Source organism: Chinchilla lanigera, unplaced genomic scaffold (genome assembly GCF_000276665.1).
Source record: "Chinchilla lanigera isolate Chin_1 unplaced genomic scaffold, ChiLan1.0 scaffold00015, whole genome shotgun sequence".
Taxonomy (NCBI): Eukaryota; Metazoa; Chordata; class Mammalia; order Rodentia; family Chinchillidae; genus Chinchilla; species Chinchilla lanigera.
Window position 1 is genome coordinate 25,964,902 of NW_004955416.1, and position 26,939 is coordinate 25,991,840.

The window sequence follows — 26,939 nt, forward strand, 5'->3', positions numbered from 1 at the left end:
GTAGAAGGACACCCATGCAGATGATACCCTTGTCCTCCATTTAGCAAAGTGGGAGGAACCTCAGAATTTCTTTATTACTCTCTTGAGTAATCAATTATATTCAGAGTGTAGTGAGACCTCCACATCCATGGGTGGTCACCAGGTTTTGGGGTGCTGTAATTCCATTCCAGAGATGGCTTCCAGATTCTTCCCATCTCAAACAAAGAATTGAATGAAACAAGCAAAAACAGTGCCAAAGTTTCGCATTTATGTGAGGCAAAAACAATTAAAGTGAAGGGTGAGAGAGAAACTGCCTGCGCAGAGCAAGCTCGGATGGAGTAAAGACAAGAAAAGAAAAAACCAAAGTAAAAATAAAAATATAGAACAAAATTACACCCCGGAGGCACAGGGCAGGCACAATAGCAAGCTTTCAACGACATCTTGACTTTTATTCACTCCACACATCATGGAAACCCATAGGAAGTCCACATATAGGGTCCTGAGAATTATTTGGCATGTGTGTCCTGGAATCTGGTCACACCTCCCTTCCCCCAACCAACTTTGCCATGCCCGATCTTCCTGCCTTAGTCCCACATCTGCAGATTCAACCAACCATAGATTAAAACTATTCAGAGGGGAGAAAATGTGTCTTCCCTGAACTCACACAAACTTTTTTTTACTATTCCCTAAACAGTAAGACCGTTTAAATGGCATTTACATCCTATTAGGTATTATAAACCACCTAACTTAAAGTATGCATGCAGATGTGTGTAGGTTCTATGCAAATACTGCTTCATTTTATGTAAAAAAGAAGCATCTGCACATTTGGAGAGACATGGGGATCCTGGGTCCCCTGTAATTGAGCACATGCATCACATTACAACGTTGCTTGTGTTAGGCAAGAGCAAGGTGGAACCCCTCGGAAAATGTGGATGTGGATTCTAGCACAGGGGCAAGAAAGTGCTCCTTTCCTTAGTCAGGAAGTGAATTTAAAAGTGCTTAAGAAAGCAGAATTCCTCCACGAATTTTACCCTGCCAGGTAAGACTGTGAGGTATCGATAACAGCAACAATGCCTAGCTTACAGGAGAACCAGGGTAGGGCCTGATTTTCCAGGTCATGATGATTAGGAAGTTTAACTGACAACTTAGAAACTTTCCGAATCTACACATAACCTTGCCCTAATTGACTGGGGACTCCCTACTTTGCCACGTATGAAGTTCACTACTCCCCAAAATGTCTATGTGCTCGTAGGGCTCATAGCCATGGGGCCCCTACAGGGCTGCTTCCTTTCTCATTAGTTCATCTCACCTGCCAAAAACAAACTGGAGCAAGGCACAAATGTAGGTGGCACCTAGTGTCTGTAACAGCAGGGCTGTGGTGCCACAGGAGGCAGAGGTGGGAGTCCAGAGAGGACCAGCAGGCCAGGGCCAGGCAGAGGATCTTGGCTAACACACAAGGGAGCCTAATTAACCCAGTCGCTGGTGCAAGTCCAGGGGATGAGTTTAAGAAAAGAGCAGACATGATTGAATATACAGTTTAGATGGATCACAAAAATTGACAAGGAACTACACAAGGATGGAGTGATATCTCAGAGGAGATGCTCTTACACAAATCGTGGGAAGGACCAGGTGTTCGACCTTGTGTGTCTGAGTGAGGATAAGACTATTATTGTAATAATTGAGAAGCTGATTAAAAGCAGGAGAAGAGAAACGCAAGAGCTTTATAGGATGATGGGAAACAGTGTAGACACAAGGGTGAGGGAGCACAGGGTATGCCCAGAGAAGACTGAGTCACTCATGCTGACCTGAAGGCACACTGCTCTTTGCAGCTGGTATGACCAGAAAGATCAGGCACCCTGAAGGGCAAAGTGGAGCAGGCTTTGTGCCTGACCTTACAGGACATTCAAACAGCAATGTCAACACACTCGTGTGATGAGAGACTGAGGTCTCCTGTCCAACTCTAGGGAGGAACTGAGGCCTGATACCCACAGTCTCGTGGGTATCTGTCCCTCCAGCCCCAGTGAAGCCTTCAGCTGACTGCAGCAGCAGCTAATATCCTGACTAGGACCTCATGAGAGACCTTCAGCCGGCACTGTGTTCCTAAGACGCTCACAAGTTCCTGACCCTCAGAAAGTGTGTAATATGATGAATCACTGTTTTTAGCCCATACATGTTGTGCTAGTTGGTCACACACAATAAATACCTAATACAATGGGATACCCAAGAAATACTTGGAAGACTGATGGTAAAGTGAAGGGAGGAAGGAGACCTGTTAGACAACCCTTGCCGAAGTATAGGAAAGACACATGGGGACAAAAAAGAGGGGGATCCACATGTCTGGTGAAAGACGGAAACTATGGAGATCTTGATAACTAGCTGATCACAAGAAACGTAGAAAAGAAACTTACAAAGATTATTTCAAAGTTTTGGAGCTTGAGTGTCTGACAGAGACCAACATGACTTGGGATAAAAATGGAAACTGTGTAAATCTGTCATTGTTATTATAAATACCATCACTGTCTCCGTTGTTAGTCTTGGTGTTCAGAACAGTTCTCCTTTGAAACAATATATTCTCCCAAACATGGCATGATCTCACTGAAGGGGGTTTCCAGTCCTGTCATTTCAATTATTAAAATGGCCAGCACATGCCCTGTTACATGAAAATTTGCCATTTTGATGTTTTCTCAGATACTTGTAATTACTCAATACTGAGTATGTAAGGAACTCCCACCAGGTGTGGCCTTTTTCAATGGTCAAATGAACAAGATAAAACCCTTTCCAGCACCATCTTGTAGCACTTTAAACAAGTATGCAAGGACCCAGGAGCTGGTTCACATACACACGAGCACAGAACTCCCAGATGAGACACAACAGCAAGAGCCTCACTGATTGACCCATCAACACCTTGGAGTTGAAAGAGAGAAAAGAATTCAGCTGGACAGGGGAGGAACGGGCAGGGGTGTTGACAGCATCCTCCGCGATGGATTCTTGAGTCAGATGGTCCCCTTCTGTTGGATGTCGTGGGCAGCAGATGTGTGTGCCTTGGACGAGCATCAGTTTCAGCTCAGCGTTTGGCAAAAGTTGAGCCTGGGCCCTGGACGGGGCACAGAAAGTGCTGGTGCTTTCTTCTTTGCCTCCCCACTTAAGAACCTATGGAGACACCATGGAAATTGGAGGTTTACTCAAAAACTTCACAGTGTGGGTCTGCCACCAAACAGATCCATTCTCCCACCCTGCAGTTATGTCAAGGTGAAGGAAAGGCTGAAGTAGAATAACAAGGAAGATTGTCTTAGTCTTTACCTTATTCACAGATACCTCCACCGACTTTTACTGGATGGCGTCACTCAGAAGCATCCATGATGGTCCGCCATGATAGTTCCTCTCTTCACAGGGTTTTACTGCTTAGCCCATGTTCACTTACTTCCTCACGACAGGAGTGTTATAAGCACTCCCACAAGCTCCACTGCCCAGACTGTGAGCATTAGATGACCCCAGCAGATCCCACAGGCACGGAGGCCGTCTCTGCAAGCCTCACTGTCGGGCTTATTCAGTGGTCTGCCTTTCCACTATTCATCGGTTCCTACCCAAGTCACTGGTCACATCCAGGGGAGACTGGCCAGTGTCTGATGATATTCTTTTATTTCCAAAACTGGGAGTGAGGGGGATCTAATAACCAGAGACCAAGGATGCCACTTAATACAACATAATGCATGGCGCAAGCCCTCACTGCCGAGAAGTGAACAGCCCGCGATGTTAACCACGCTGAGGCTGAGGCACCTGACCTAGAGGACAAACTCCACCCTGGCAGGCACTGGGCCTTCTCTGGTCTGTTACTGTGTCTGCATTCCCTGACACAGTGACTGGCTCATAGTAAGGAAGGGAAAGTGGAAAGAAAAGAGAGAAGAGAAGAGAAGAGAAGAGAAGAGAAGAGAAGAGAAGAGAAGAGAAGAGAAGAGAAGAGAAGAGAAGAGAAGAGAGAAAAGAAAAGAAAGAAAAGAAAAGAAAGAAAAGAAAAGAAAAGAAAAGGAAACGAAACGAAAAAGAAAAGAAAAGAAAAAGGGAGGAGGAGAGGGAAGGGGCCACACAGCACACTGCCTGGAGAAACTCAGGGCCCCGTGAAGAGGGCTTGCTGGTTTTGGCTTTATCCATGCGCTGCAGAATCTCTGTCGAGTGTTTCTCCAACCTTCCCCAAACTGTCCAGCCCAGCCTTGAGGTTAAGATGCCTCTCCTTGCATATCAGGCAACATTCGTCCTCAACGGTAGCCCCAGCTGAGAAGGCGGTGTTTGTTCCTTCATGCGCACCACGATGGCCTGGCAGGTCGACCTTCACTCTCACCCCTAAAACTCAAGCAGTCTGACCACCCCGCAGTGCATGCCTGTGCGCATGCGCACGCACGCAGGCATCGCTATGCTGGGCCGCTTGACTCTGCTGCCCGCTGCTGGAGCTGCTGCTCTGGGATGGTCTCGTTCCCAACTGCAGACAAAACCTGTTGAGTGCTGAGCCCACGTATCCCAAAGCGCTGTGTGCACTGCTCCAACTCCCCTTCCAAGTTGGCCTCGGGGAGAACTGAAACACCAGCGAGACACCATGCCAGGCAAAGCTAGCCCTCTTCTCTCTTCCCAAGGAACCCAGCCTGTCTGAAGCATCCTCAGTTCACCTGGTAGGGCGTCTGTTGATGACCATCCTGTCTGACCACGGAACAGGGGACAGATGGAGAAGCTGTTGACAGGTGTCGGCATGCTCTGTCCTGCCGGCCAAACCTTACAGAATGCTGGAGGACGCTGTTCCAATGAGAAGTCCAGCGCTCTGCAGTCACCCAGGAAGCAAGCCAGCATCGCATGCACTGCAGGCAACCCCAGGGACAAGCCCTGGCCTGGAGGCACCAGGGAGCAGCTGCCCCGGGGGATCTGCACAGTTACCTGTCCTCCTGTCCGGGCACAGGAAATGCCTGTGTTCAGCATGGCTTCTGTTGTCCTATTTGGGTGTTTTCACATTGAGACTTTGCAGACCCTGAGAGCTCTGCCATCTGAGACTAGCTAATTCCTAAGACAACTGACAACTTGCCCTATCTCTCTAGCCTGGTCATCATACGCAAATGAGCCAAACCAGATCCCAGGCCCACACGTCCAACACCTCCCTGCTGAGCTGTCTATGCATCTGTGCTTCACGCCAAGGCCAGGCACCACACCACCAGGGTATCCCATGCACCCTGGGGCCACACATGTTCTTCCAGGCTGGTCCTGAGCCTGCCACCTTACCCCGTTTTCTTCCTGCAAACACCACAAGAAAGTCTCCCACCCACATTCTTCCACCCTGAATTCCCTCTGCCTCCTGACCAACCTGGGGCTTCCACACAGCCCTGCACTGTGCTGCTGTGTGTAGGAAACTACACCAGCATGTGATAGGCATATTTCTGTATCTATGTATCTTCACACACCTGAGTAAAACAAACCCAGAGTACCCTCGAAGCAATGCCAAACCTGCAAAACTTCTCAAAAGGCCCAAGGCAGTTGGTATCTGCAGACACTGGTGCCCGCTGGGGCCTGAGTCATGGTGACACACCCAGGCCCTCTGCCCCCACTGTAAATGCTGGGGAACAGCCAAGGCAGCCAGAAGGTGGTGGAAAGGGAGGACACTGCACGCATTCCACACCTCGTCTCTTCTATCACAGCCACAACCACGGAGCACAGAAGAGGCTGAGAAGGGACCGGAAATAGACTCGTATTTGGACCCAAGACCTAAGTGCTGGTTGTTTGCAGCTCCTCAGTTGCCTTCCCAATGGACACTTGGACACACAGACAAAATTAGGATGGGGGTTCATCTCTCTTCTCAAGGACGTTCAGGAAGGACCACGCAGCCAGTGATATTCACAAAGGTGTCACTGTTGCTCTCAGCCCCACAGGGGCCATGCGGTCCCCATGGTCCAGTTCTCCATGATGTGACGTCTCCAGTCACACAGCTATCAGATCGCCCACAGCCAGCAGCTAGCAGTAGCTTCTCCTGGGACCTTAGCATTTTAGCAGCACTCCCAGTGCAGAGAGGCAGCCCACAAGGGAGGGAGGCTTCCAACTCTTCCCTCCAGGCCCTGCCCCAGCAGGACACACTGGAGTGATTTTAAAACCATGCAGCAAAACTACTGAGGAGGTAAAAGGTAGATTGTTCCCAGCCCCTGCTGCTCTCTGGGGAAGACTTTATAGTGTGGCCCTGGCAGTCAGGATGGAGAAAGGGCGTCTGAGAATCGTGAGAACCACCAGCGTCACTCATGCCTGAAGTCAGCCTTCCTGCTAGAAGCCGGGAGGCTTATTAAGGTTTCCACCCACAGCTGAGAAGCAAACGGCACTCTAAAAGAGCCGCCTCCTGAGGTTCCCGCATCTGCACAGATCCCAAGGGCACAAGGAGAGGCAGAAGGAGCCACAGCTGTGAGAGGGCCCTGGGCCTCAGTTTATCCCCAGCGTGTCACCCCGAGAAGGAGCATTTCCTTCTGTGCCTCAGTCCAGCGCCATTACAGAAGCACACCACACAAGAACCAAATCAAAACCGTTCTGTTTGTTGCAAAAATGGCAATGTCATAAAAGACAAGGGAAGGGCTCTGAAGAGATTCGGCAGCTAAATGTCGCACCTCCCCCTAGACTGGCCCTGTGCTCTGCCATAGGAAAAAAAGGGGCAGGCTCGTGACAAAGTACATTAGATCAAGTGACAAAATTGTAGTTCAGGTGGTCAATGATATGGAAGTGTTTTATTGACACAAGCTGCTGATGCTGACAACTGCATCATGGTGGTGTAAAGAGAAAATCTCCATGCTTAAGAAATATCATGGACTAACTAGGAGTGAAGGACCTGAAGAAATACTCACAGGACAGCTAAGGGTAAAGGACCATGGTGGGCGGAATTTATCCTTGAAAGTTTCAGAAATAAATCATAGACACAGCAAAGCCGGGTGAAGGGCACATGGAAGCTTCCTCTGTTACCTGCTTTTACAGCACTGGAAAATTTAAGATTAAGTCCAACTAGAGCAAGTTTGTTTTAAATCTGATCTCGGAGTTCCTGTGTCACCCCTCACGCATCCTCTGGCACTGAGGCGTGATCATGCAGAGATGGGGACCAGCTTGGGGCCCAGGGGAAGACGGAGTCCCCGTTCCTCAGTGCCAGTGTGTTCCAGAGGCACCGACGCTATGGGGAGAGAAAGTGACCTCTCGGGGAAGCCGCACACTAGCAGGGAAGAAGTAGAGGTCGGGGCGAACACCACACCCGTGAACAGATCCCCACAAACTCCTACAGGCTGTAAAGAAGTCAAAAAGAGAGAAGAAAGTAGACGGGGCTGGGGGCTGTGCGAAGTAAAATCAGAAACCTAAATCAGAGCACACTTCAAGGTAACTTAAACCAGGACCAGAGGAGGGCGAGAGCTGGGCACCGGGGCCGCGGTTCTGGTGGGAATTGCTGGACCACTCGTCCCAAAGCAGGGAGCAGAGGCGGGGCAAGGCCAGCTCCGGGGCTCAGCGCTGCGCAGTCGGGTGAGCAGGGAGGGCGAGGCCAGCCCCTCCCAGCTGCAGAGCACCCCCCGCACGGGTTCTTGCCTCCAACCTCGGGTTCATCGCCCGCTCCGGCCGCTGCCCAGATCCGGGGCTCCCGCGGCCCTGCGTGGGATGAGGAGGCTCTGACAGCGCAGCCGCAGCCCTGGGCAGCGCCGGGCCTACCCTGAGCTCTGGGCAGGGAGGTGGGCTGCCCTCTCTTTCCGCGGTGTAATAGCAGCTGCACCTTCGGGAGCGGGACCTCGGGGCCTACGGGGCTCAGCCGGGCAGTCGCTGAGGCCTCCAGGGAACTGTGGCCCTGCGGATCCTCTTCGGCTTCCGAGGCCGCAGACGAGAGTCGGAGGCCTCGAGCCAGAGCAGCCCCCTCCCCGGGCACACCTGGCCTTGAAGCTGGCTTCCGGGGGAGGAGACCCTGGGGTCAGAGGCTGGATGCGAACCCACCTCTGCCCTCCTGGGCCTGTGTCTCCACATCCCTTGCCTCCACTTCCCCTCCGGAAATCTGGGGCACAACTGTCCGCCCTCCTAGGGGTGGCGAGGACAAAATGGGACGTCGCTGAGGCTGCCTGTGTTCACTACTGCCCGGCCTCACCCTGTCTGTTCAGGGCACCCAGGCGCCCGGGGGCCTGAGCCCAGCTCCACCCGACCCTGCCGCCCCCCTGCTGTCCCCACTCGCTCACCGCCAGGCCCAGGCCTGGTCCCCTCTGAGCCACCACTCTTCCTGTCGCGCCCCAGGCCCCTTGCAGGTCTCTGTCAATTGGCTGCCGTCCTTTCACGCCCTGCCAGGAGCGGCGGGACTCGCAGGCGCAGGACAGAACCAGGGGTGCACTCAGATCAGAGACCTCCCGGGAGAAGACAGTAGCTGGTCACCACTTTTAGGAGCGCCCCGCCCCAGAAGTGCTGTAAGGACCGGAACCCTGCAGCCCCAGGAGATGGGGTGCGGGGCGGGGCGGGTCTGGAAGGACCTCAAGCGCGTTCCCGCTGCATCCCCACAACCATGGTTCTCTCCAGGCAAAACCTCCGGCTGCGCAGCGTTTCCTACACATCCTAGTGAAACAGGGCTCCGCGCACTGGGCCACGTACTTCCTGCGCTTGGGGGACTCTGCTGGGACCAGCGGTAACCCAGAGGCCGCGCGCCCCCGGTGCCAGCAGGAAAGTGCAACAGCGCCATCTAGTGGCCGCGCGGCTGGCCCGGGATTCTCCATCCCTAGGAGAACCGCGCTAAGTGCGCCCGCAATAACAGGGCCTTCTTCACAGCGCTCTGAACAGAATGGCTCTCGCTGCCACCTCCGAAAGAGAAGTAAAAGCCAAAGTATCCTAGGGACCCAAAGAGACCACCGGGGCTCAGCCCGGAGCGTGCGTAGTGCAGGATTGTGGAAACGGATTCCCGGGTCACCTTCCAGTCCCTGGTGAGGTCTGGGCGGGGCCTGGGAATCTGTTTTCCCTCAAGTTCCTTGCTCACACTGACAGCGGTGGTGTGGAGCCGCCCTGTCAGACCCAGGCTCTGCGCTCATCGCCCTTGGGCCGGCCTGCTTCTCCCTGCACCTCTGCAGTGTTCTGGAGTCTGCACCGATCCTGCTGGGCTGCGATGGAAGAGTTCCAGGGCCTGCGCCTGTTCTCTAGGCAAAGCAGGGGATAGCAAGACAAGAGAAGACACCCCTGAGCGCCGGGACTCTTCCCCACCCCACGTCCCGCAGGCAGAACCCAGCCCCTGGCCAGCAGAGCCCAAGGTCCAGGACCCTCATCGTCCAGATCCCACAGGGCATTTTAAGTTGTCTAGACACGGTGAGCGCGACTTCCACCCCTGTGCAGAAGACTTGCTTTGGGCGCATTTTATAGCGGAGGTTTAGGACGCAGGCGGAAGCCTCTGCGCTGAGCAGCCTGAGTGGTTTTAAGGAGGCTCCTCGCCTCAGCGTGCTGCCGTGAGTCCTTGTCCTGGACTATTCAGCTCTGAGCCAGCACAGTAGCAAAATATACTTGTTAATATTCTGTGTCCAGGAAAGAGCCCCTGAAAGCAAGACTCTCTAGGACTCACAAACTTCTGCATTAAGATGGGGCAGAATCGGGTCCTCCGGAAGGCAGGTACAGATGGAGCCCTCTGTGACTCCGTAGGACAAGAGAAAGAATAAAGAGAAAAAGAGTCATCCCGGTCTCTCACCTTCAGTCAAAAAAGTGACACAAAACCAACTCAAACTAACACAGGCAAAAGGAGATTTTAGCTCTTGTAGTGGAAGGTGCTACAGGCAGTTCTGGCGCCCCTAGGCACAGCTGGATTGGGGCACCGGGCGTCTCTCCAGAGCTCGGTTTCCATGTCATTTTCTCCTATGTCCTCAAGATGACAGCACGCTGACTTCCCAGACATCTGGACCAGTCAAGCCGCCGAACACACTGAGCCGCTCCTGCGGAGGGAAATCCCGCCTGGGATTGCTTGGGCCTGGTCACCCGGCCGCCTAGAGCCATATGGGGGGAGAGGCGGGCATTGCAGGCAAAAACGAGAGGCTCCTTCTGGAAGAATGAAACACGGATGAGGCAATGACCTCCGCTGGGCAGACTCCGCTCTGCTGCACGGCCCAGCAGCTTCCAACACCTTATAGCTGAGAAACTTCTAGTTATGTCAGCTCAGGGACCTGGCAAGTGACCCTGGGACCACCACACTGGGGTAAAATAACTCAGTAATACTCAACTACTGAAATCAGGGAACTTCCGGGCCAGCTTACAGAGCTGCCACCAGCAAGGAGAGGGGTCCCTGAGCCATTCAGACCCTCAGAGCCGCCTGGGACGCCCGGCTGTGCCTCCGCGTGTCTGTCGCCAGGAACTCATTAGGGCTCCATGGCTCAGTCCGCCCCAGCCCAGGGCATCTCCTGGCGGGAGGAGGGGAGGGGGGGCGACCCTCAGCAGCAGAAATGCCACTGGATTTGGCAAAGCCCAAGTCTCTCCGGAGGCTTTTCTATCTTATCAGGCTTGGAACTGGCATTCACCCTGGGCCACTGTGTGTTGCAGGGGCTGTGAGCCCTGACCCCGACTTCACGGGGCCCACAGTCCAGGTAAATAGTCATAAGCGGCACTCTGCTTCCACTTGCTCCTCCGGCTCCTCCAGCCCGTGCAGCGCCTCCTCCTCCCCAAATCTCCCCCGACCCGCCCCGGGCATCCCACTGGCCGCACCCATTATCTGTCGCCGGAAGTCTCCAGGTGCGGAAGGACCGCCCACCATCCTCCCTCCACCGGACTTCCGTGCTGCTCCTCCTACAGCGGTGCCTAGGTCAGCACTTGCGAAGCTTGCGTGTGGATGCGCGGAGCACTAGCGCTCGCCCAGGACCAGAAGGCCAGCCTCATCGCGGTTACTGCTTCTTGTAGGGGCTGCTACTCACACGAACCAGAAAGCTGCAGGAGGGCAGTGGCCAGGGATACGACGACCAGGAGTCGGTGCCAGATCCTCGCACAGCCCCTGGCCCGTGGACAGCAGCGACGCGCACGCGGGAGATGGCCGCGGGAGCTGGGCCACAGCCGAGAGCGCGCTGGCCTCGAGTTGTGCCCCGCAGGCACAAAATGTTGTTACTGCCGCAGCCTGGCTTCACTGGGGGAGGCCCGTGACCGAAGAGCGCGTCCATCTTCCCACCGTGACCAGAGGACAGGCCTGGCCCCTGCACCCCACTCCTGGGGCAGGCAGCGCGCCCACCCTCTCGCTCCTTCCCTCTCTCTCTTCTCTCACCCCCGGGGACATCCCTGATCCTCCTCTCGAGCCACAGCCGCCGAGAACTGGGCACCCCCAGATGATCCGCGCCCGCCTCACCCGCCCCAGGGCGGGAAACACGGTCCCCATTGCGCAAACGGAGCAGAACAGGCCCGCGGACACCTCGGTTGCTGCCGCTGAGAAGAAAAGGCCAATGACACACCAAAGTGACCAATAGTGACCGCGTGGCCACGCGGAGGCACAGGGCAAAGCCAGTCTGAGTCACGCGGTCGTGAGATGGTGCCGAGGCCCTGGGTCCCGGTTTCCGAGTCCTCCCCCGCTGCGGGCTGACCCAGGCGATGCAGATGCGAAGGGAGGAGGCGGCTGCACAGGGGGCAGAACGGGACCCCAGCTGCGCTTGCCCCCAGCTGAGAGCTCCCACACCTACCTGGGGCGTGGGGAGGCCGGACGCGTTTTAGTGGATCAGGGGAAAGTATATTTACTTACTGCAGGCTAGCTAAGGTGAACTAAAAAGCAGAAATTTGGGATCTGCACTCCTGAACTCAAAATAAAACTAAGCATTTTTTTCCTTGAAAATAGAAAGGTCCCTACGCCCCTCTTAAAAATAAGTTAAGTCCCCGAATTATCTATCACTGAAACTAATCAGTTCCGTTTGCTCGGGCCCGCTGGCACGCAGCGGGGAGAAACCCGACGCCCGGCGCCAGGAACCAGGGCTGGCGGGCGCGGGGCGCGGGCTTTGGTTTGTGCGAGGCTGCCATCGCGCGGTCGCTGCCGGTACTGCGCTCGGAGAGCGGCCCAGGAGCTAGCGGGTGGGCGCATGCGCAGTTGAGTTGGCCAAGTTGTAGGACCTTGGGCATTTTCTGCCACCTGCCAGAAAGAGGCGGCAAGATACTCAGTTTGTGGAAAATCGGGTTCCGCTGTTGCCATCCGGGTTTGAGTCTTCTGCAGGGCGCCTCCCTGGCGTGCTGTGCGCTTCCAATAAGACAGACAGCAATTTCCCCTCTGAAAGAGGCAGAGTTTCCTACCTGTCCCGATGTGGGTAACGCATGCGCGCCCCGCCCAGGGCGCTGAACCAGAGCTGCACCCGAGCTGGACCCGAGCTGAACCCGAGCTGAACCCAAGCTGAACCCGAGCTGAACCCAAGCTGAACCCGAGCTGAATTAGAGCTGGACCAGAGCTGGACCCGAGCTGGACCCGAGCTGGACCAGAGCTGGACCAGAGCTGGACCCGAGCTGGACCCGAGCTGGACTCGGCAGCGATGCAACCAGTATCCAGCAGGTGCTCGGTAAGCAGCAGCTCAGAGGTCTTGGTTGATGTCCCCCCGGGCTGAGCCCTCTCGGCCTGCTCAGGAGCCGCTGCCCAGAACGCCAGAAACCTGGAGTGGAGCTGGAAGGAGCCTCCAGGGCAGCAGCGCAGGTCTCCGACTGCACCGCACCCTGGTTCTTGGGGACTGTCCAGCCTCGTAGGAGGCTAGGAAAGCACGCTTCCGGGGGTTTCTGAGTGGGCCCCCGAGGCGTGACTCGGGGTGCTGCTGGCCCTTTCCTCACAGGCGCTATTCTCGTGTTCGGATGCCACGATGCCCACAGCTTGGGGCCAGCCAGCGTGGCCTGAACCTGTGAGCCGGGTTAAGTCTCTCCTGTGAGCTTCGAGGAGCAGGTAGTCCGACCCAGCAACAGGAAAGCTGATACGTACAGGAGGTGCATGAGGCTCGCACTTCTGTAGGTTCAAGCGTGTGACGGTGGCAGGCGCCCGGCTCTGGGGAGAGCGGCCTGGGCTGCACCGCATCGGGCAGGAGGCTGCGGGAGGAGGAACCGCATGTCCACAGCTCTCTCCTTGTCTTTATAAAGCCAGCGGGACTCAAGCATGGGGGCGCCACCCTCAGGGCCTTGTCTAATCCTGATCGCACCCTGAAGGCCCCGCATCTAAACCCCGTAGTCGGATTACGTTTCCACCCTCCTAGCACCTTACTGTGAGGATTTCATTTAAATCCACGAACGCTTGGGGACCATACTCACACCCAAACCGCAGTACCTCCTCCCTTCATTTGCCTCTGAGAACCCTCAAGCATTATGAAAATAAATGGCCATGTCAGGCCCCACGGCCCTCGCCAGAGCTGGGCCATTGCCACGGTGTGAGAACAGTATGGAGACCCTACCTCCTACAGGGACAGACGGGATCAGATCGGAGGCCTGGCTGCCGCACTGGAGTCAGGCCTGTCCAGACCTGCACTAAGTCTTCCAGGGAAAGAAAGGGGAAATGTTACTGCATTTGATGTATGAAAAACCATGCACACTTGGTGAGTGGTGAGGAGGAAATGATAAAGATTCCCGCACAGATGTGAGAGCCCCAGAGAAGAAGGTAGGTATGGCCCTGCTCTCGGGCGGGAGTTCTCAGAGAAGGAGAGACCCCTGCTATGGTTGAGCTCTAAAATGTCCCCCAGAAGTTTCCTGTGTGGAGGGTGGCTGGACCATGGGGGTGTACCCACTGAGAAGAGTTCATAGCTGAATGGTTGGACAGAGGGGTCCCCGAGTGTGCGACCTGGAATGCTGTATGCTCGTCCTTGACTCATTTCGGTTTCCTGAAGGCCATGAGCTGAGCACCTTTTCTCTACTGTGCCCTTCTGCCATGCTATTTCTGCCTTGGAGTCAGCCCGCCATGGATTGCACCCATGAATAAAAATAAAACCCTCCATTAAGTTTCAAGTGTCAGTTACTTTGTTCCAGCAATGGGAAAGTGACAAAGACAGCCCCAAAGAGTGGCCTGAGCCCTGGATGTTGGAAAAGGACTATGTGAAGGTATCAGGAACAGCCTCAAACCAAAGCTCCCCCATCCCAGAATATGTGGGACAAATGATCACACATGGCCAGGAATGTAGAGGACACAGGGTGAGAGAGAACCTACAAGCTACATATCAGTTCTTGATGAGGATCAGCAGAAGCATCAGCAGGTGGCAACGGGGACTCCACAGCAGGAGTCTGTGCAGGAAAGGCCACCAGCTCAGCGCTCTTGTCAACATGGGTGGGTGGCTGAGAGCAGAGACCATGGCAGAAGGTGTTACATGTTAATTGATACCAATACAGGCCAAAAACAGGTGTCCCTAGATCACCGAGCTTCTGCACTTAGAACTGGCCCCAGGCAAGGACAAAGCGAGACTGTTTATTCCTATATATAGGCAAGGTCTACAGAGATTGGATCTGTGGAGCGATTGGCCCTTACTACCTGTCAAAAAGCACCAGACCAAGCTTTGTCTTCTGGTCCCATAGGATGGACAGTAGAATGGCATGCTCTCCAAGGGCTCATCTCCTGGCCATGCCCAGCGCCTAAGGGCTCTGAATGTTACTCAGGACCATCTGAAAGATGAGGGAAGAAGAACCATGCCGCAGGATTGGGCTTGGATATAATCCAGGTTTGCAGAGAAGGGGACATAGCTCCCCAAGTCTGCCTGACCTCCCCAGCACAGGCAGTGATACAAAAGTGCTGGATCTCCAAACAGCCCCTCCAACTGGGCTCTGGCCCACAGCAAAAAAAAAAAAGGATGAAAATTAACATGTATATGTGAAATCTGTTCTCTGTTGCTCATTGTCGAAAGCCTTCCAGAAGAAAGCAGGGCAACATCTTCTGTCCAGAAATCTCTGAGGAGAGAAAGATCATAAGGACAAGGGCAAGCCCCTGAGTTTGGGTGTCTGGCATCAAGAGCCCCTGGCCCATCCTTCGTACTTGCTGCCATGACGGGGAGAGAGGTGGTGGAAACATCAAAAGTTTCCCAGGAAACCCCCAGCAATACCACATTTCAGGGGCAAAAGATATTTTAGGAAGATCCAAAGGCTTCTAAAAAGCATGACACAATTTTTCTCAAAATTTTCAAGCCATTAGTTGATCATTTATGGAACTTTCTTTTCTAATGTAAAAAACAAGGAGAGTAGAGCAGATTAAAATTCAAACATTCCATACTCTTTCCTGCAAAAAAAAAAAAAAAAAAAAAAAAAATGGAGATTTTAGAGCTGAAATCAAGGGATGCTGTAAGGTTTTTACAAGTAGCTAACCAGTGGAGCTCATTGTTTCCTTGTACACTGCAGGCTTTGTTCTCAAAGGCTTCCTGGAACAAGGTGCAGTTGGACTTAGTATTCTTGGGTAGCGCATTACAGAACACCACCAACCTCGGATTGGGTTCTATGTAGTTATACCTAGGATGCTCTGCCATGCCCCTTCATCATCATACTTCTGCCTTGGAGCCTGCCAACCACGGGATGAATCCCCTGAGCCCTGACCAAGTTGAAATTCTCTTCCTTTGAGTTGTAGGCATTGGGTATTGTGTCTCTGTAACAGGAAAGATGACTAATATGGAAAATTGGTACCTGGAGTGGTGCTGTTGCTGTGACTACCTGAATGTGTGCTGTAGAAGCCTTTGAAACTGGCTTGCTGGAGGAATTTGGTAAGGTTTGGAGACACCAACTAGAGAAGCCACAGAAGGCTGATAAGTGAATTTGTTTAGAGCTCAGAAGACCAACATGATGATAGTAATTAGCCAATAAAAGCGAGGCTCAAGAGGTTTTAATTGAAAACAAAGACTTCACTGGCATTTGGACTAGAGGCCCTGTCTGCTGAGAAAATTTGTTTATATTTTGCCTGTGTCCTGAGACTATATGGAAGACTGAGATTAAGAAAAGTGATTAATTAACCTGGCAGAGGAAATTTCAAAACAGCCCAACATCCAGGCTGTGGCGTGGGTAATCCTGGCACTTTTTACTTAGGCTCTTTTTACCTAGATATATAATCCTGGCTCTTTTTTACCTAGATATAAAGGCAGAGTAAAAAATGTTTTAAAACTTTAATTATAGCCCAGAAGAAACCCTGTGTATTTGAGATCAAATAAAATATGGCTGCTGAAGAGATTAGTGTCATTAGAAAGAAACTAAGTACCTTGTGTAGGGATGAAAAGAAAGATGCCTTGAGGGCATCTCAGGAATGGAAGACCTTACCCACTGCAGACGCAAGATTGCACAAGTGTCAGCGTTTTTTAAAGAGATTCCCGTGAACCCTTGCTCAGCAGGCTCAGTTATCCAGGCGCTTAGAGGCCACTGAAACCATGGTCCCACGGGTCCTGACTCCTGCCTGTGCTGGCAGCAGAACTTGGTGTCATCCATATGATTATGCTTTTACCAGCATGCAGAACGCATGAGTTGTGGGAGTCAGGGAGGCTTCTACCAGATAGAAGAGGTTGGAGGCCAGGCAATGAGCCCCTGAAAAAGCAGTGCATAAAACTGTGGGAATGGATCCAAAGGTGCAATGGAGACCTCAGGAAAATGGACATGCCAGGAAGGTGGAACATCTACCAGGGAAAGCTGCAAGCCACATGTGGAGCCAGTTCAAGAGGGAGGCCATGAGGAGGGCGTTAACCAGCAAGCCAGCAAGGCCATAGGAGTGGGGCTGCCCAAGCTCTTTAGAATGTACAACTTACCACCATGTGCCCCAGAAGTCAGATATGTAGCCACTGGACATAATCTTTGCCCTAACTGGGTTTTTGTCTTGCTTTGGTCTGATTCTTTTCTGTTTTCCTAATCTTCCCTTTTTGAATGAGAATGTTTATGTTGTACCATTGTACTTTGAAATTATGTAATTTGTTTTTGACTTTTATAGAGGTTCACAGCTGAGAGTTTGCCTTGAGTCTCAGGTGAGACTTGAAATTGGGCATTTAAAATGCTGGAACTGTTGAGGCTTTGGAGAGGGCACTATTGTATTTCTGAATATATATGGTATACTTATGTTAGGCAGAATTATGAACTTGCTATTTTATTTTGAGATTAAGTATGATTTCAGGAGATGCAGTTGAGTGTGAAATTGAAAAGTGGTAGATGGTGAACATTCTTTCTGATGTCAATTTTGTGGGCTAAGAAACACCTAGAAGATTAGTAAAGCACACTCCTGGGTGTGTCTGTGTGGGTCATGGAGTGCAGCCTTAGGCACTCTGTATGGTCCCTAGCACTGTTCCCCTGCTCTGCTTCAGGATGCCAGGAAATAAGCTGTTTGCTCTTCTATGCACTTCTGCCACATCTTTGCTTTACAGCAAGTTGACCATGGGCTGAACCCATGGAGCTATGAGCCAAATTAAAAATTCCATTCAATTTGTGGGTGTCCCGTATTATGTCCCAGCAATAGAAAAGCTAATATACCCACTCCTGAAAAAAAATTTGAGAGACCAGAGCATGACAGTGGATGTCCATGACATTTGCCAGGCCTTGAGTTCTGAATGCAAGCTTCCACCAACCACAAGTTCTCCACAGGTATCTGTCCCGCCTGCGCTGGTTTATGACTGCAGAATGAAATAGCCTCAGGGTAGTGTGCCTCTCACAGGGCATGGACAGAGAACCAAGGGGCAACCTTTTTCTGTGTAATGACTTCTTCATGGAATTTTTTATATTCATTTTGGAGTCAAATAACCTTCTCCCTGTTAACACCTTTCAGATGAGAAAAGACATGCGCTTAGAAAAATGTAAACATTACTATTGCAATACTAAAAGCTCAAGCAACCAAAGAGAAAATAGCCTGAATGTATCAAAAATTTTTAAATGTTTGTGCTTCAAGGAACACCAAGAAAGTGAAAAGACAGCCCACAGGATGAGCAGAAATATTTGCAAATTACATAACTTAGAAGAGAATTTAGAATATATAAAAAACTATTGCAGCTCAATAATAAAAGATAATTTAATTATGAAATAGATAAAGGATCTGAATAAATATTCCTGTAAACATATTAAAATCACCAAATTTACTTGAAGTGGGTGAATTTTATAGCTTGTAAATTACATCTCAATAGAACTGTTCAAAATAATAGGCAAGGACAAGGAGAAACGGAAAAATAAACAAAATGAGTTTCATAAACCAACACACCACACACAAATACAGGCATGGTGGACATTCTCTGCTTCCTCTGCACAGCGGGGACCACACACCCAGCCTCAGTGTTGACATCAGTGTACCTTAGCTGGGCAGGGGTCTGCTCTGAGTTCCAGAGAATTCCCTTCTAACTCTATTGTTGGCTTATACGTCCTTAAATAAAACCATCAACACACCAAGTTTTCTTCCCTGAGATAATTCTTTTATTGAAGAAAAACTTGATCAAACTCCTGAGACATTTCTATCAGATCATTTTCATATAAATATGATGCACCAACCATTCACTGCAAATAGCACATTGTTCACAGCATACGTGTCCCATCTGAAAGGGTGTGTCTGGCATCACACACAGACTTCTATGCTCTGAACCTTTTTCATAGAGAAGCAGAGAAGAGTGGATAATATTCCTGCATGGAATTCTAAATCCTACTTCTATTCAGTTGGACATTTCCCTCTTTGTAATGGATGCAAGAGAGATAAAACACCAGTGGACACTCCACAGAATCCCCTTCAGGAAGAAGAGTTTCTCCAGACCAGAAATCATGCCCCACTTCTCACCAGTGCCCAGAACAGATCTTGTCCCTAAGAAAGCACACAAAGCATTGTATGACAAGATGGATGGATGGATGGATGGACAGACAGATGATCAGGGAGAGAAGGAGGAGGGAGAGAGGGAAGGGAGGGGGGAAGGAAGGAGGGAGGGAAGGAAAAGGAAAGGGAGCAGACGAAGGTATGGAGGATAGATGGACAGACAGATGTGTAAGAAGATAAATGGAAAGAATGGAGGGAAGAGGGCAAAACAGATGAAGAATGGATGGATGGATGGATGGATGGATGGATGGATGGATGGATGATGGATGGATGGATGATGGTTGGATGGAGATATAAATCTGTGGTAATAAGGATAGATAGGTGTTAAATAGTTGACGGGGTAAGTAGAGGACAGAAGGGAAAGAAGGAAGGGAGCTAGATAGATAGATGTGTGAATAGATTAATAAGCAGCTGGATGCTTGGATAAATTCATAGGCAACAGAGCTCCCACCAGGTGTGTCCTTGACCATCCTGGGAACCACAGGTACATCCTAGAACTTGATACTCCTGCTGGTCTCCATGACACTTCAAAGCCTGGAGCTTCAGGAGGGCTTTAACACATCCCTAAAGAGATTGAGCCCTGTTGTACTGAGCTGTATCCAGCAGCTTTGCCACTTTGTGACACACTAACTTTGGGGACACACGGAAATCAGGCAGACCCAAACTGACCCCAACGGGGGCTCATGGAGCCACAGTGGTGTGTAATTGTGGTTCTGCCATGAGGGGAGGAAAGGAGGAGGTGGTCAGGAGGGATATCTGAGCTGAGACCAGATTTACAGGTAGGAATAAGCCTACCTGAGGGTGTCTGTGTGTGTGTGTGTGTGTGTGTGTGTGTGTGTAAGAAAGAGAATATGCTCAAGGCAGTGAGTGGTGTGGTGACATACACAGGCCCTGAAAGAACAGAGCAGAGGGGCTGTGGATTTAGCTCAGCGGCAAAAGCGCCTGCCTGGCAAGTGCAAGGTCGTGAGCTCGGTTCCCGGTACCCGAGAAAAACAAAAACAAAAACAAAAACAAAAACAAAAAAAAGAATAGAGCAGAGATCCTCAATCCCAGGCAACCAAGATACAGAGGGCAAGGAACAGAGCCTGCAGGACCCACAGAGACTCCCCCTGGGTTCTTGAAGGTCCCACCAGCCATGGAGGGATTTGGACTATGCTCAGTGATATGGTCCAATTTGCACGCAACAAGAAGTAGGGGCTGAAATTTGGGCTGTCAGTCTCAGGAGGGTTGGGCAGCTTCCTCTGGGGAAAATCCTACTGCACATCTGCATCCAGGTCTAACAGAAAGAAAACAGTGCCCATCCCCCTGGGAGCAGCTCCAAGCCCCATGACAAGCCTGGCTTGTGAGGAGCTGTGTGCACCTGGCCTGAGGGCATATCCTGGCCAGACTTTGCCCCCCAACACAGCCAAGCAGAGGTCCTCTGCACAAGCCCTGAGATGTGTGAGATGGGGGAAGCCAAGGCCACACTGGCTCAGGCTGTGACTTTTAGTTACTTTTACTACCACAAGTCTTTCCATAGGGTAGAAATGCCCATAGTCTAAATTCCCACCCTCTGGTTCCCATCTAAAGCAGGTGAGAGCAGAAGTCTACCCAAAATCCACCCTGAGTCCTGTTCCCTGGCTCCATAGGAGCACAAGGCTTATGGTGCGCACCATTCCCTACCCTCAGGAAGCTCTGAAGTGGCCAAAGCGTCCCCAGAAAAGGAGCTTGTCTCCCTGGAAATGTCCGGTATCCATGATCTCATGGTCACATCAGGACTGAAGGTGAAAAGGATTTCTACAGCGTAGGTCAGGATGGTAAGGGCCCTCTCTGAGGTCACTTGTACTAAGGAAGAGAGTTTTTCAGGGAAACTCCCATGGTCCTGGTGCAGCTTCACAAATTTATCCTGGCGAGCAGAAATCATATTGGGTTTGAAGAATGAGCTGGAACCTTCCAGAACTGCCCACAATTGGCTTGCAGAACTGAGAGGATACTTCCCTGTCCCTGTAGAGAGTTCCCTGCTTAAACTGGGAGTTCCCAGCTGGCCTAGTCCTGGAGCTCACACCAGAGGGAAGCCAGAAATCAGCAGGGTCTGCGGCCTTTGTCTCCTCAAGCACCCAAAGCTCAATGCCACATAAGCCCTGGAGGAGTCCGGAGCTGGGGGTTTGGAGCAGAAGCCTTCGCCAGAGCTCCATGACCAGCACGGTGAGCACCGTCATCCTCTTGGCTTCTTTTCCTTCCAGATGGCTCAGGTCAATGGGGTCTCACAGGCAGCTCAGCTCCCTCGTCTTTCACTCTATGATCTTGATCACTCTTTTTATTTTCTACTTCTCCTCCAAGGCTCTGGCCCTGAAATTAGAAGCGAATCCACAGGAGTTCCAAGTAAACATGGTACTGACGTCATCACGGACGATCGGGACTGGACGTTTAGCTGAAGGGCCCGGATGGTCCTCGCACTTTGAGCTGAGACTTAAGATGACACAGCAAGTTCAAGCACCCCAGCTGGCAGCAGGGGACCATGTTTTGTACCTAAGAGTGTGTATTTTCTGAACAGGGCCACAGGACAGCCCAGTGCAGAGAGAGCTGAGAAAGGCAGGTGAAGGAAGCCATCTAGCCTGTCCTCCCTATCCTGCGATTCTGCATCAACAGATTCAACTAACCATGAAATGAAAATTTGCCCCTTAAACAGGGCATCTGTACTGAACAGGGACAGACTTTGCTTCCTGTCCTCATTCCCTAAGCAGTACACATAGCACTTATGTGCATGGCATTTACAGCGTATGAGACATTATGTGGGATCCGGCAATGTGTTAAATTATACAGGAGGATGTCCGCAGGTTATAGGCAGATACTATGCCGTTTGATATAAAGGACTCGAGCATCTGAGGATTTTGGTCCATGGGGGCCCTGGAACCAATTGCCTATGGACACTCAGGGATGACTATACTTTAAAAGTTGAGGCTCTATGTTTGAGTGTGCAGACCTCCCCACACACACCTATAGGCGGTACAAACGCCTTGTTACTCGTTGCTTCTTCTAAGAGCCTTCAGGGTTTAAAAGTCAAGGATCAGTTCAGTGATCTGGTGAAGGGGTAGCCCATTTTTCTGTTGCAAACCAAAGAGAATGGAAGGTCCTTTCCGTCAGCTGGGTAGAACTAATGTCAGACACGATGCAGCCTTCTAAGACGATGCAGTCCTTACTTGGATATTTTATGGTTTCAATATTAAATCTCTATCTTAGGTCAAGCTATTTACCAAATGAATAGTATTCCTCCGCCGGCCCACCCTCATTTACAAATCTCAATCTCTTGCTTAGGAAGCTTATTCATGGAGAAGGCCATGACATAGAGTGAGGGTGTGTCATTCCACCATGTCCAATTGTTATGTTTTAGAGTTTAAGGAAACTAGTTATTCTGTAGGGATTTGAGAGCAAAGACTTTGTTGTACAGAGAATAGATGTTACTGCAGTTGGGCTGTGCAGGCAAGGTCTGGCTCGGCTTTAGGAAACCTGAAGTCTTATAAAATGTTAAACACACAAGCCCCTAAAAAATATCCAGTAACTATCCTTCCCCCACAGCTTCACTCTCCCATCGCTCTGGATCATGCTAAAACCTATTGCCATATTCCACTTTCTAGCAACCTGGGCTTGAGAGGCAGAGAGGAATTCGCCTTCTTTTTGTTCTGCCCGAAAGATGCTGGTCCATAGAAGAATTTGAAATTCAAATTTTTCAGTATTTCCTTAATGATGCAAGACTACAGCTGATTCGCATGTGTTCTCTGTTTCTTTTTGGCTTTATTAGTTTTCTGGCTAAAGAGAGGACCATGAAAAGTCTAATTACAAAAGTCTCTTCCCGCCCCTTCTCCCCCATGGCATGGAGATTCTAAGCGTAAACCAACCCAGCCCTCTTCCAGAGAGAAGCCTGTAGGAGTGTTGTCTAGGGAGGTACCTTGCAGGTTCACATCTTGGCTTCATGGAACAAGGACATGATGACTAAGGAAACAGGAAGCTCATGGATGACACATCTCCACTCTACCTCATGGCCTTTTCCATTAGTGAGTTGTGTATGTCTGGAATGTCCCACACGCGCTGCCCTTCCAAAGCAATGGATTGAGATATGTAAATGGGGGTGGTTCCAAGGGGTTGGGCTGTGGAAAGATCAGTAATGTATTGGGGGCCCTTCTTAATTGATTGAAAACTGATAGATGACCCTAGCCCTATTCCATCTTCTTTTTTTTTTTTTTTCCTTTTTTTGGGGGTTACCAGGAATCAAACTCAGTACCTTACACTTTCCAGGCAGGTGCTGTACCATTGAGCTAAATCCCAGCCCCATTCCAGCCTCCTGAGCTTCACTTGAAGCCTTGCTACACTGTCCTCCAGAGGACAGCAACAGATGCTAGAAAACACGAAATGGCAATTCTGCCCAAGCATTTACAAGATAGAATTTGGATCTGTTTTTCCACAAACCCTATCATTGAATGAACGTGGGTTTCTGGTTCTATTCCCAGGCCCTACTCTGCTCCTTCCTGAGAGTCCATATCACCACATGTGACAGTTAAGTTTGATTGTGTCACCTTGGTTTATTTGGAAGCCACCCCGGGTATTGGTGGACCACACTTCCGGGTGGCTTTTGTTGGGTCATGGAGTCATGACCTTGGGTACTGTGTACTCCACCTGGTCCATCAACACGTCCTCCCCAGTGCTGCTCCCTTCCCTACTTCCTGGGCACCAAGAAATAAGCAGTTTTCCTTGATCATGCCTTTCCACCATAATGTTCCTGCTTTGGAACCTGCTGGCCATGTACTGAATCCCCTGAAACCATGAGCTAAATTAAACCTCTCCCAGCTGACTAACACATAAATGTAAATGTGTAAATTTACTAACTGGAAAAGAGTGACTTTCTTGTCCTACTGTGTGCTTCCCCAGCCCATTCTCCAAACCCTTTGGAGCTGGGGAAGGAGGGGATTCAGATCCCTAGGGGGAAAAATATAGTTTTGCTTCTGAGCTGAAAATACATCTCTAACACATTTTTAAACTAAAGGATAAATGTAGCATTTCATTGTTACCAATACTAGAAAATTTTTAAGTTTATTTACAGAACTGTCTAAATAAAAAATATTTGGTTTAGCAAAACTTAATTCTAAGAACTTAAAAAATGCCAGAATACTTTAGTTCTCTCTGATACAGAGGTTTTATGTAATACAGTAATAGCTGACACTGTACTTATTAGCTTATAGATGAGTTCAGTGGCTTGGTCAACCTTATTTACTACTATATCCATAACAGCTAGGAAAGTGTCTGATATATTTCAATACTCTATTAACAGTTATCCAGTGAGATTAATGAAGGGATATGTGAATAAATCAATGGACAGTGAAATAGGTAATCCATTCTCAATTTTCCTCCTTTTCTGATCTTTTACATGTTATGAACTAGAGAATGTTAACAGATGTCAAAGGTTGATTTGCATTTTTTGCTAAGGTTCAATAAAACTGTTTTAAATGCATGCACTAACTTGCAAGCATAAGTATCTGAGAATCAACCCCGCCAGTCAAGGAGTGTAGTACAGACAATGGACACTAGAGGGAGCTACACAACTTGCCAAAGAGGTGTGTCAGGTTAAAAACAGTGTGATGATTTTGCTGTGTGCTCTTCGCAGCGTAAAGCACCATCATAAAGTCGCTATTACTGCTGCATTGCATAATGTATGACTACTCACCAGAACAAGCAAAGTTTAGAACTTCAGCTTGCTAGGCATCACACTTTATGAAAAGTGAGCCCACCTTCTCGTCTCAAATTGCGCACTTCTCTTTTTTTGCACAAGCACCCCAGTTTAAAAAATTAAGCATAAATGGGAGAAAAGTATTTCCCCATGGATGACAACTAAATCTGTGAAAAATTCACCTGGAGAAACAAAAAGCAAAATGACGAACCTGTAGAAGGAAAAAATAAATTTTAAAGCACTACACAATTACTTCTTATCTCCAGCAACATGTTTGCAAAAGAACATTTTGTCGCTGACATATTCAATTTCACCCCCTCCAGTAAAGAAACTTAGGCATGTACAGGCTGACCGGGAAATCACGTCAGATGGAGTTATGATCCCATTGGTCAAGTTTCAAAGGCTTCGTGTGTAACCGAGTGCAGGAAGAAAGAAATTTCCCACAAACTCTTTCTCTCAAAAGGTCTGAAAAATCTGTAAATATTTTCAGAGCCATTATAAGCCACAGATGTTATCAACAGCCAGAACTGCACAGGCTTTAAAAGACCTGGTCCACACTGGAGGCTGCTTCAAAATAGGTTTTTTAAAACACTTGCATGGAAACCAAGTGAATTTCCCTTTGAAATGTTGTAAAATGTTCATGCCTTACTTAGAATCAGAAGCGATCGGCTCCACTAAGCTTTTTGCTTAACGCTCTGTTTCGAAAGCACATGAAATCGTAAGAAGCATCCAAAATAACAGCCAGAAAAAGGACAAGAGATAGAACTTGAAAAACAAGTCCAGAAAGGAACTCTAAGACGCACCAACTAATTAAAGGCAAAAATGAAGTAGCTCAGGGAGATGTCCAGGGAAAAGATGATCCTGGAATGTGCATTACTGGGTGACCTGTGGGAAACTCTCCTCTGCTGAACTCGTTGATTTCCATGAAGAGAAAGACAGATTAGGAACTGAGAAAGTGCAGAGCATCTGTGACTGCATGTGCAGCCTCCTCCCACCAGCTGGGGAAAACCCGAATGTCAGCGCTGACTGACAGGGTGGCTACAGGATGAAGCTGATTCTCTGAAACCCTCCTGAGAGAATTCAAACCCTGCCTGCAGACCCTGGGGGAGCCAGGAGGTGTGGGTGAAAATGGGAACAAGCCCTGATTTATACAAGGAGGGAAAACACACTGACTTGCAGTACTTTTTTTAATTCCGAAGTTTTACTGATCTAACTTTAATGATCTTCCTTCCTTCAAGGGGCTCAAGCTTGCTGTGGAACAGTCTCCCTGGAAGTCCTCTCATTTGTTTGAAAGTTGGAGTTGGTGAATCTCAGAGTGAATTAAAGTGACAGGTTTGGCACCTGATCCCGGGCTCAGCTTCCTCTGACCAGACCACACTCATTCCCAGCTCTTGAACTAACCCCCAGAGGAATTCTCCAGGAGGAAGCCATCTCCCCAATTAGGCAAAACCATCCTCCTTCCTGCTTACCCCTCCAGCCCCTGCGGTCTCCATATTTCGATATGCAACCTGTTTTCTTTTTCCTTTCCCAGCCAAGAAACTGCGGCGTCCACAACAAAGGCCGCAGCCTCATTTGTGAAGTTCAGCAGTAAACTCACACCACTGGTCAGCTCAGCGCCCAGGGAGGCAGGCTGACTTCCTTTCATTCCTAACTCAGCGCCACAGGGCAAGTCACTTAGCCACCTCATTAGGATCACAGTCACAGCCCTGCCACGGCCTCCTTCCCCAGTGCCTGGTCACCTGATTAGTATCTGTAAAGACCCAGGAAGCCTTCCAGCTGAAAGGTGCCACAAAAGCAAAACCTATCACTATTATCATCAATAAACTCCAAGGTGCTCTTGCCTGTCACCACCTAAAGTAAATCAGTCACCCACCTTGGTCCATCAGCCCCCTAATGAGCCACCTGCAGCCGCAGAAATGTCCAAGATCGACACTGATGGGCACTCGGCTTCCAGGAAAGAAAAAGAGCCACTCTTTAATTTGGGGCAGTCAGTTTAAACTCTTAGAACTTCCTGGTCTCGTGGCCACAAGGGCAGCCTAGAGGCCTCATGGCTCCTGCTCTGCCCCCAGCCCCTCACTGGAGCCCGGGAACCCAGGGAGGCCTGCTGTGTGGGGCCCTTCCGCACTTGGAAGAGAGCAAATAACACTGTCCAAAGCAACTTGGAAATATAGAGATTAGTGGGTCTGTTTTCCCCTCTGGCTATTTAAAGAACATCTCAAGTCCTGCCTTCCCTTGGGACCCAACACTGAGGCCCTGTGCTCCTCCCTTAGAAACCCCTCATTCAAAGTCTGTCTGACAAAGTCACCAGGGCTCTGTCTGGAAGAACCCAGAACCAAAGGTGGTGTGCCTGACCATCAACAGGGACATAAATAACAACACCGCTATAGGGCACCATACTATACTACCATTAAAAAGGAGAAAATGGACAAGTGAACATTGTCTGTGTGAGGCTGCTTTTACATGGGTGTTTTCCTCCAAAGCAGACAGGATGGGACCCTTGCTTGTCACAGCAAACCTTGGGTGTCTTGAATTTTCAACCGTGTACATACATTACCTGTT

The 26,939-nt window shown here is 50.1% G+C and overlaps 1 protein-coding gene across 3 annotated transcripts in view; it reads right to left on the bottom strand.

Moving 5' to 3' along the window:
• Fam169b (family with sequence similarity 169, member B) overlaps positions 1–26,939 on the bottom strand; it is a 174,755-nt gene that overhangs the window by 78,310 nt on the left and 69,506 nt on the right. The window contains exon 8 of one of the 3 annotated variants that reach the window (XM_005381613.1): positions 2,866–3,129. The exons of 1 other annotated variant lie outside the window; for it this stretch is intronic. In XM_005381613.1, coding sequence (XP_005381670.1) covers positions 3,039–3,129 — 91 coding nt within the window. In that variant the 3' untranslated portion in view covers positions 2,866–3,038. Of the gene's footprint in view, positions 1–2,865; positions 3,130–19,656; positions 21,011–26,939 lie in introns of those variants that run through there. One more of the 3 variants, XM_005381614.2, reaches the window with a different exon arrangement.